Below are 11,554 nucleotides of genomic sequence, written 5' to 3'. Positions count from 1 at the left end.
GTCATCATTTATTCACTCTTTCTTCATTGGAACACAAAAGGAGATATTTTGAGAAATGTCTCAGTGGTTTTGTGTTCACACAATGTAAGAGGTTTGAATTGACATGACCATGAGTAAACGATGAAGGAATTCTTCAAAAGTCTCTTGTTATCACTTCCAGATGTGAGACACTGATATAATCTGTTGGTTCTCATCTTCTAATGAAGCAATAATTACACAGACAGTCTCTTTATCTCCGTCAACATATTAAACACAGCTTGTCTCTACTGCACGTGCTGAGCGTCTCGAGTTGTGCAGAATCAGAGAAGCCTTTTATAACCGCATTGTCCGACGCTTACGCAGTGACCACACTAACTAGACAGAATAGCAGGCGAATTAGCATACCATCTGAATTCAGCAAGCACACACAACTGAAGGGTCAATATGCATGTCAGCGGCGTGCGTGTGCGGGAAAGAGAGACAGAAAGAGCTCTCTCCAAGAGTGTCAAGTGGGGTTGACGGCTGAACGGCGTCTCGCTCTGCTTCTGTCTTCGCTTTGGAAAGCCAATCTCGGACTAACCCCAGAGAAATCCCCAGTACAGGACGTGCACGCGCGCGCACGCACAAACGTGTCTCCGGATCTTGGAGAGGCGGCTAATCCCAAGCACTTAAGGATGTCAGTTTAATGCTTTTCCAAAAGACTGTTCATATCTTCACACACTTAATGTCCCCGGCCTGCCCAAGTTTGACATCATCACACCCCCGGCTTTCTGCAATCAGCTTTCCTCTCATAATTATGCAGAGCGGTTTTGTTTAATTACATTATGAGTTTCATTCGCCTCTGCTGTACAGATTCAGCATCTATTAAAGCTCTCGCGTGTGCGTGTGCGTGTGTGTGTGTGTGTGTGCGCGCGCGCGCGTGTCTGTGGTGGGTAATTATGAAATCGCACTGCCGAAAACAGCATCACTACTTCCATTTATTACCTTTGCAATTAATTGCATCTTTTATTGTTATTATTGTTTAATCGACTCTATAAAGCAAAAGCTAATAAAAAAGAATCTATGATCTATTATAGTCGGCGCATGTGGGTGATCTAGAGAGAGAGAGAGTGCGTGTAATTACAGCACTTCAAACCACAACACCTCTATTTTAATCAAGCATATAGAGCGCGCACACTCACGCGCACGCGCGCACCTTCAGAGGTAGAGAAACGTAATTGAGGATGAGGGGCTAAAGCTTAACATTAGACACACATAACCTTGAGATGCCATTTTGAAGTTGTCGGAGAGGGAGAGAAACGCTCATACAAAATGAGTGGGATGAAATAATGATCTTTTTCTGTATTAAATCCATTTTGTTTGATACTGCGAGTCCATTTCTCCGTACAGACGTCCGTTTGGAAGCGTTAATCGCTTCATTTTCCCGCTCAGATGGCTCGGCCCACTCGACGGACCCTGACTAAGTATGCAACGGAGGGATGGGAATATGGAAATGTGGGCCAGAATGAGGAAAATATGAGGGAGAAGGTTAGCCAGAGGAATAATTACGCCAGCTTCAGCCCCTTTCACAGAAAAACCTCAGCGAGGCAAATATACAAGCATGTGGAGCTAATGACTCTTAATGCGCCGACGCCGGCCATAATTTCATAGTCCTCGCTCTTAATAAGCGTAGATGTAATGAATTGGTATTTAGAGGAGAAACTGTTTCCATATATCCGTTTAATGCCATTACTGGCCAAATTAACCTTGCTGCGGATTCATTAAGCTCGGTTCCGATTGGCCGATCATGCGGGGGAAAGGAAACGGATTAATGATGGACAACCTTTAAAACGCAGAGAGTTTAGTGTTGGATAAATAAGCACATGCTGTGAATGTGAAGTTACAGGTCTGACTCTACCTGTGAGACGCAAACCAAAAGTGAAATCAGTCAAAATTCATTCCAGCAGGCGTGTTTCTGGAGTTTAGTTATAGACAGTTGTGGAAAAGTGTTGCATTACAAGACAAACAGTTTTAAATAACACCGCATCCTCTACACAACCGTTTGTTCAGATCGGATTGACTTGTGATGTTCGTGGAGTTCATGTAGTAGAACGGTTACATTGTGAGATCATAAATGAGAAGATGATTGACATGTGTCTTTCTTACTCACCCAGTTTGACTGATACGTTAAAAAAGATAAGAACAGATGGAACAACAGATAAAAAAGGAAACCTGTCTTGTCTACATTCTTACCGTGAGAATAAATCTGATTAAGTGTCTCAATATAACTCTCTCTCTCTCTTCTGCAGTTTTTCTCTTTCCAAACTCTTCTCTCTGTTTCTTTGACTGATGTCAGTTAAGTGTGTGTTTCACTGGCATCATATACTCTGTGTAAAATAAGCTTTTTATATGAGAAATATAAGACAAATATTGTAAGACAAAAATGTGTCATTAAAAGTTTCAAAAGGAAACTGTGCTCTGGAAACATTGTTTAATCACTAAATATTTTACCATTCTATGGTATTAAGAAATGTGTCAAATTTTGTCTGACACATTATAGTTTGTATGATATAATGAGATATTATATATTGATACATTTAGGGACTCAATAGATGTAAATATGACTGACAGTGTTTGTCTCCATTTACTTTTTTATGCCAACATTCTTTAATATCTTTATTTTGTGTTCAAGGAACGGAAAAACTGTTTAGGTTATTTTGACTGTTTTCGTCTTCATAGGTTTAATTTATACAGTCCTGGCGTGTGACAAATATAATATTTTTCGTCTCTTTTAATTATTATCATTATACTTTGTCATCACAATGATAATAAGCAGATCAAAATATGTTTAGATGGAGCCCTTCATCTTGACCTTTCCAATGCCTCATACATATATTCTAAATTATAGATATAGTATTTGCAGATGAATCAAAAATAAAATCATTTGAAAGTCAATTGTACAAATTTTTTTGTAATATACTTTGTTAATCTGTTTAGGTGTGTACAAACTCTTGCATTCATATATTCTGAATATATAAATAACAGAAATATGTTTAAATTATGTTGGAAACTAAAGTGCAGGTCATGAGTGGTGTTTGTGTCTTTGAAATGTTGTGAATAAACTGAGGATAAGCAAATACCTTCTTCCTAAATTATTAACATCTCTTCGATTTCTTCCTGTGGCTTTGCTTCTTCCTACAGCGCAGTCACAACAGTTAATGTCATCATTTTAACACAGTCTTCGTTCTTCAGATTTAACAGATAAACATTCTATTGATCTACATGATATTGAAGATGATGTGTTAAACTCTAGTTCTACTTGTAAACATGGCTTTGTAGGATGTAGCCTACTTATAAGTACTATTTTTGGCTTATTACATAATCGTTTATATTGTATGACCCCTAAAACCATCTGTTAAATGATCAAATTTAAAATGTATTCATTTTAAGTATTTAAAGATGCCTTGGGTTTATTGTTTTATGACATTCATCTTGAGCTTTTTAAACAATGCACATGTGAAAGACAATATATTCACAATAGAAAGTGTCTTATATCAAGAAGATCAAAAGAGTAATATTAGTTATTTGTTAAAATTATGTCCTCCACAATCTAACATCTTATCAAACGAGAAAAACCGATTGCCCCTTTGAGAACCTGTTAAAAATGAAGCATATTTTAGATGTAAATGTGCTGCCATCTGCTGACAAAGGTGGTACTGCACAATATAAAACGTGAATGGAAATCACTTTCACAAGACTTCATCTGACAATGTAGCTTTAAACATCTTCAACATAAACACACCTTTCCTCCACAATAACACACAAAAGTGTGTAAAAAAATCCTAAAACAAACATTCCCATTTTAACTTGTAATAATGACGCAAATAGTCTCTTTAAACTGTATAAACTCTACTGCACATTGTAGGCGGTGAGACAGCTGATAGCCGTCGGCTCGAGGGCAGAGGTCAGATGTCAGACACTATTAAAACAAAGCTTCTTAGCCAAAGTGTGGCCTGTGTTTAATTGATAATGTTTTGGCAGACGAAATCTAAGAGGCTGTGTAAGGTTTCTTTGGATCACGCTGTAAATATTTTAGACAAACCCTGTAACACAGATGTATCACTGAATCTATCCGTCTGTCTGAAAGTAAATGTGCATGCTAAAGAAAAAAGTCCTTTGAAGGACACAGAACATCAGTTCCAATAGAACAGAGCAAACACTACAAATCAAATCTATCAAGAGTCATGGTTCTCCAACTGAAGAAGAGGCATTTTCATTATACTCCATGTCGTTCTGTCTTCATACAGAGTAATTCATTCATTTGTACAGAATAACACACTTCAAAAATATTTATTGAATGAATAAAACACTGGACACTCTCAAGACACAACAATATTCGATTTAAAAATTGTTTCATTGATTGACGCCATCTCTGGGATTTTGTTGAGTTAAATTTGCAAGTCCATCAATGTAAGTAAACCTGTCTGCACACATGTAGATGCACTTGCATGCCGGCACGTACACAAACAAGCACGGGTTTACACGTTTTTTCTACAGTCCTTTTCATTATTGCTGTGCTGACGTTACCGCAGGAGTCTGTGTCACTTTCTAAGTTTCATTCTTGTGAATATTGATGCGTGCAGCAGAGTATTAATGAATCACACTGAATATTAATGATAAATGAGGTTTAGTCTAGACGCTCCTATAGGATCACTGCATTGATCAACATTGAGAACAAAGATTGCATTCAATGCCTGTGTGTATTCATGTTCACTGAATCAGATCTTCAGTCACTATAGTCATTGAAGGAGCACTTGGATGTGTGGATGAATGTTCATTATGTGATTGATTCTTAAACTTTCACATTTGATCCCTCAATGCTGAAAATGTTCTTGCATCCTTGACATGTAAACTCATTCTCTCATGATCACCACTAGATGTCAGCACTGATGCACCCTCTGTTTCTTGCACCCCCAGTGGAGTTCTATTCACGTTTCCGAGGTCACAGAGACGCATGAACGATCTCTCAACAAACCAGTAAAGCAGTCAGTTTTAAAGCAATGGAAAGAGCTGACGTGATGTGTTAAGCATTTGTGTTATTTAAATGTGGATTAGTCTTAATATTATAAATTAATGATGCTTAAACAGGCCGTTAAATTCTATTTATGTTAATGAAAAAAGTGTGTGTCGGTCTTTTATTTTATATTATACTTTTGGATTTGTTCACATTTAAAAACGTTAATTTTGGCGTCTTTGTAAAACAACGTCTCGTTTGCACATTACTCACAAAAACAACAGTTCTAACTCATTGCAACTGTTCATTTAGACTTCTTTGGATTTGCCTGTTGTGTTTTCATTACGGATTTCATTACATTTTAAAGCATCTTTTTATTTCACAAAACGTTTTCAGCAGCCTGCAGGAATAATCTGTACTTCTCTCATTCTGTCAGAGTTCATTGTATTATTCGTTACAGAAGGTAACATTCATTCTCTCGCAGGGACATTTTCAGCACCATGGACAGCCACGAAATCCCACGCGACCGATGAAACTGCACCTCTCGTGTCACGCGCTATCAAAGCGAATTCAACAGATTCGAGCTGAATATTTTGTTGTCTATTCCCTTTTGTCCAAATTGTTTTCACAATTTGTGTTAACTATCACAAATGGAGCAAACAACAAAAAAACTTTGGTTTCTATTGTGAAATCGTATCCATGTTGACTTTTTTGTAGTGAAAACTTTATCGTTAAACTGCTTTTAAGCATTAATCTAAATAAGTGACTTTGACACCTCAGACGCAGATAAGGCTGTAATGGACCTTTCCGCTTCGAACCTGAGCGCTTCTGACATTGCTGTCATGGATATCCTGATGGTGGAAAAGGAAACCCCACGTGTTTTGGTGTTTGACGTGTTTCGCGGAGAGCAATCCGCGTGAACGGTGCCCTCCTCCTGCGCTCCCCTCGCGTACCGTTTCCTCTCATAACTGCGTCGCGCGCACTGCGCGAGGGCCTCGCGCGGAGAGACAGACGTCACTGCTGGCTTTTCATAACACCGCTGCTTTGAGATGCCGCTCGGACCAGCAGCCTCACAGCGCGCCGCGTTTCCTCTCCTTTCGTTTCGCGCAACGGCCACCGAAGACCAACACGGGAATGCATCGCGGGCAGCGCGAATCTGACGTGAACGGGAGCGGTGGACATACGGAGAAGACTCCGCCGGAATGACCCCGCGTCTCCTCGCGCTGCGCTCGTGAAGCTCGTCAAGCGGACTCACAGGGACGCGCGATCCCTACCAGGCGTCAGTCATGCCGGTGCGGCGGGGTCACGTCGCGCCGCAAAACACATTTCTCGGCATTATCATTCGCAAATTCGAGGGACAAAGTGAGTGTCAGATTTTACGTTTTCATTTTTAACTGAATTGCAGTAATGTCGCGTGCGCTTTCTGTGACGCGCTGGTGGAAGCTTAAAGGTCGTGGGTTCGATCCCCATAGAACACACACATACGGATAAAACATACACGCAATGCATAAGCGTTAAAAACGTCATTGTCTTTCACTGTAATTAACCTGAAGTGGTGAGAATCGACAACTCTTTCCTATTTCATTGATGTCCACGTTTAGTTTGCTAAGCTTTGGGCTGTTTGTCATTGATTTGTTAAGTGGAGCGCAATAGATTTGCACGTTCTCCATAAGTTGTTAGGAAGGAAACTGTTCATTGATGTTGTCCTGTGTTGGGTTAATAGCATGTCAGGATCTATTCGGTTTGTTGAAGTGTTTGTGTGTTTATTCACACTACCTAAGGCTCTCACATCTAACTCTGCTGTCTTCTCTCTCATATTGCTGTTCATACTGATTAAATACTGCACACAATAAATGTGCTGTGAATAGAAACGTCTGCCAAACTTAAGTACTGAACTGAAGAGGACATAAGCACTATGGGTTTAATTTGAGTTAAAACAGACATGATGTGTTAATATGAGAGCACACCACACTAGTACTAACTGATATTTCTTGAATGTTTTACGCTGGTTTTAATTGACTCTAATAGTCAAATGTTTGTGTTAGTGCCATACAGACACAGCGTGCTTGAACGTGCATTGAGTTGACTGGCAGATGAATCCTCAGGTTTTTTCAAGGAACAAATAACAAACCTCCTCATAATAAAATGTTTAACTCTGTTTTGGGCAGACAGGAGATTTGTCATAGCCAATGCACGAGTCCAGAACTGTGGCATCATCTACTGCAATGACGCCTTCTGCGAAATGACGGGATTTTCCCGGCCGGACATCATGCAGAAGCCGTGCACCTGCGACTTCTTGCATGGACAGCTGACCAAACGGCACACCATCGCGCAGGTAGCGCAGGCTCTGCTTGGCTCGGAGGAACGCAAAGTGGAGATCACGTATCACCGCAAGGACGGTATGTATCATCTTTATGTGTGTGATTTCAGCTTTATTAAATGATGGAATCCCTTGGCAACAAAAGTTTATAATGAGATGGAAGTATGTTCTTTAATACGTTGATGCCCTTCATAAAACATCATGTCACACACTTTAAATTCAGGGATGCATACAGAAATGTGCGAAACACAATGGATTCTGAGCTGTCGGTCGTACAGAATACAGTTGTATTCAGACTGGTGGAACAATAAAGCTGAATGAGACTGAACCACATGAGCTAATTCATGTTATCATTGAAACATCATCATGTTCAGAAGCAGCTTGATTTTGTTTTATAATTGGTTTTCTAGGAATAAACTAATCCATGGGATTTGCGATTTAAACAGAAGGAGAGAGTTTAGAGGAGGTTGAGGTCTATGTGAAGGCTTGTGTTGGATACGTTTGACTCAAATCAAAGAGAAACCTGAAATCAGTCTGAGACTAAATGAAATGTAGAGGGAGTGAAAGAAAGAAAGAGGAAGAACAGTCTGAACGCCAACATATTACTATTGTAATGAAACAAGCAGTACTAGTAAATCTGAAAGGTCACAATCATCAATTTGTGAATGATAATCCTGAAAGCTGTGTTGGGTAAATTACTCTGAAAAAGTAACGAATTACTAGTTACTAATTAAATATTCAATAGTGTAATTACTTTCCATGTCCTACATCAACCTTGATTAGTTAAGTGATTCAAGGATGGCCATGAAACAACTCTTTTAATTCATTCAAATAAATAAAGTAAAAATAAATAAAGTAATATTACAAATACAAAGTATTACAAATATGAGAATGATACATTAAAGCAAAGACTGTAAAGTTAGACTTTATATTTTGATGTCAATTCCACCATTGCACACACAAATATTACACACATTATTTAGTTTAATGACACCAGAAGTAACTGTAATTAAATTACAGAAAAAAATAAGAATAATCCCTTACTTTATTTTTCGAAGGGAAAAGTAATTCAATTACAGTAACGAATAATTTAGTAACTAGTTACACCCAACACTACCTGAGAAACAGTAGGGTATGTGTGTTGACTCTTTTCCCTGCACATTATTTCAGACAAAAGCAGCTTTTTATATTGTTGGCATTTTAATATTAAGGCATTTAAATAATAAATACATTTTAATTTGGAAAATACCCCAGCATCAGAAAGAAAGCATCTGCTGAATGTAGAAATGAGGTCTGAATTAGTGTTTCAGATAAACAACATAAAATTTATCATTTTTTAAGCTGTCCATTTCTTAACCTTCACATTTAAAGGTCAGATGAACTGTGCTTGTTTATTGTTTTATACTGTTATATGAGGTCTACTTATGACTTTCGCATGGTTTTACACCCTAAAACATCAAAATCAAAAAGTAATAGACTATTTTCTACACTGGTTTTGAGGCCAGCTCTGCAAACGCTCAGTTGTATTGGGCGTGCTGCATTGAAGACACTTGGAAGTAAAAGTCCACTGCTTTGATTGGATTGCAGTTTGAGTAAAGCGTTTTCAGTTCTGACACTTAATGATGTTCACGTGAACTCGATTCCCTCTTATATAACAAAATATTAAAATTGTGAATTGAATTCATGCCTCCTTTAAGATCCAATACAAAAGCAACAGTCGGCCAGTTGTTTGCACATTCTCCATGTATGTCAGACTTCTTGCTCTTTTCTTTCTCCTTTGGTGCATAAAGAGCTATGCACTTCTTGTACGCGGCCGTCCCACATGTCCATTGCCAAGATTTACTGTAACATTGGTCCTCTAGAGAACTCTAATGGGAGATTCATCATTTGATCAGGACAGATCTCATTCCTTCTGTCGGAAGCCACGACCACAACAACATCACTTACTCGTAATACAAAAATGTGTAATAGTGAATTATCTGAGATGGATCCTCATTCATCATTCAGGCCCTTTAAAAACTGTTTAAAAGTCTTTTAAATACAGAAAAGTGATAGAGAATATCGACTTAATTTGATCAATCGTAAAAGCAAGAGCAAAAAGCTCTTTGCTAACATCATTCACAATCTTTCTGGCATTCCTATTTCATTTCACCTCTTTATTTTTACAGCATGTCTCACAGGGTAATTCTGGTGTTTTATCGTCAAGCCCCTTTCTTCGTAGCTTTATATGAACTAATGGATATGGCATTATGCTGGTTTCCACCCTGGAGACGTCACATAAACGCTGTTCTCTGTGTGAGGTGGAAATGAGGCTCTTGCGCCTCTCGCTCATCTGGGGTTTTATTCAGATTTCCAGCGTGAATGCATTCAACTGTGAACGATGAGCAGGTGCGGGTATCCTCTTTAGAAAATCCTTTGTGTCTTTTTTCTGTTTCGCTGCACTCCTGGAAGAGAACCTATCATTTCATAGAGGGATAATTCAGCAGAAAACGATCATTTCTCATGCCCATCCTCATGTTATTCTATGCCTGTGTGATTTATAGGACAGAAGAGGCAGAAGGCCTATTGGCCGTAGTCGCCGTTCACTTTCATTGCATCTTTTTCTAAACAGTGAAAGTAAACAGTGACTGAAGATTTCAGTCCCAAACATTGAATCTAACATTTTGTGTTCTGTGACAGAAGGCGACTTAAACAGGAGGTTTAGAACACCATAATGGCCATTTGTTTTTTGTGAAAACCATTCATAACTTATGCCCCTTCATCGACATCTGTCTGTTTCAAACATTACATTTAAGTTTGTTTTATGTACTTTATGTAAGTTTAAGTCAAATGACATTAACCGCAAAATCATACCGGACGGCTCAAATTGTAAACTGGTATTATAACGTTGTCGTTGTAGGCTAAGGTACAAAAACTTTTTTAGGGGTTTTACACCATTTATTGTAACAGGACAGTATAGAGCTGACAGTAAAGCGTCGGGCAGATAGGCGAGTGGGTTGGGTCTCGGGTTGGCGAATCCGCATTGGTGCTATATGTTGGCACGCTAACCACAAGACTATGGACGCTGCCTTTTTCTTTATTTCGAACCCCAAAAAGTTACAGATTGTACACATCATTTTTTATTCTCTAGTAAACCAGTGTTCGTATACTTAATAAAACCTAGAAACCAAAGCACTGAACCAAAGAACATTGTGTATCCTATTAAGAACACTTTTAATCTCCACAGAACCGTACGGCAAACTCAAAAGCCCTTTACAGTAAAAATCCTTTTATTAGAAGACGGTTCACACCTAATTTGGTGTAAAAAGCTAATCGACCATCATCAAAGAACAACATTTAGTCTAAAGTCTTTAAAGCGGGCGTAACACATGGGCTTTCTGCTAATCTCACATTAATCTTGAGTACCTGTAAAGTAGTATTGCATACCTCATATCTTCGTAGGTAATATATTTTGATCACATTTATAAAAGATAGATACAGCCGTACGATTACTCGCGAAATCATACGGCACGTGCGGGGGGAGGGGTAGACTGAACTAAGGCACATTGACAACAAAACATAGACATCAGTTTCACTCACCGCATGTGGTTCATGTCCGCCATCTTTTAGCGCTGGGACGGCTCCATATATCAGTTTCAAATTATCTCCAAATCCAGCGTTATTTCCACCGTTTATATAACATTCATCACACAAATGCAGTGAACAAACAAACACCTGAACTTCACCACCGTTTTCTCTCTCTCTCCTGCACACAAGTGAAAGTGACATCTGCCCATGCACCGTCTCCTGCTCTGGGCGTGCCGCATGCTTTTCCGGCCGGGAATTGTCCAATACGGGACAAAGAAAAGTTGTCACAAAACATTTTTTTATGTTCGAAAAAAACTTTCAGAAATCTGTACGATCGCTGGAGGAGTGTATCGAGCACTGAAATATTGCGTCATACGCCCAACTTGTTTTTTGACAAGTTCACCATGTTAAGAATGAGAAGACATTAAAGAACACGTTTAATATTGTAAAGTAGTCAGAATGCACCCCTTTAATGAGCGTCATTTGTTGAATCACAGAGAGTTTTTTTTATTTCAAAAACATAATATAAATCAAATTTAAGAGTTTATTTTCAAGGATTTTCAAGGACACATACACATCATATTGTTAACAACAATGCAAGGTACTCATGAATAGGGGTCATGCCTCTTTTAGCATTTCTCTTGCAGTAGAACATGATAGCCCTGCATAATTCTTATGAGACTTCCCGTCCAACA

At 38.7% G+C, this 11,554-nt stretch overlaps 1 protein-coding gene across 1 annotated transcript in view; it reads left to right on the top strand.

Annotated features, from left to right (window-relative positions):
* Positions 1-5,870: 5,870 nt before the first annotated feature.
* kcnh7 (potassium channel, voltage gated eag related subfamily H, member 7) overlaps positions 5,871-11,554 on the top strand; it is a 45,642-nt gene continuing 39,958 nt past the window's right edge. The window contains exons 1-2 of the mRNA XM_056750660.1: positions 5,871-6,334; positions 7,141-7,371. Coding sequence (XP_056606638.1) covers positions 6,259-6,334; positions 7,141-7,371 — 307 coding nt within the window. The 5' untranslated portion in view covers positions 5,871-6,258. The remainder of the gene's footprint in view (positions 6,335-7,140; positions 7,372-11,554) is intronic.

The sequence above is a fragment of the Triplophysa dalaica genome, chromosome 6 (assembly GCF_015846415.1).
Source record: "Triplophysa dalaica isolate WHDGS20190420 chromosome 6, ASM1584641v1, whole genome shotgun sequence".
In the NCBI taxonomy this organism is placed as follows: Eukaryota; Metazoa; Chordata; class Actinopteri; order Cypriniformes; family Nemacheilidae; genus Triplophysa; species Triplophysa dalaica.
This window is presented reverse-complemented; position numbering and strand designations above follow the sequence as displayed.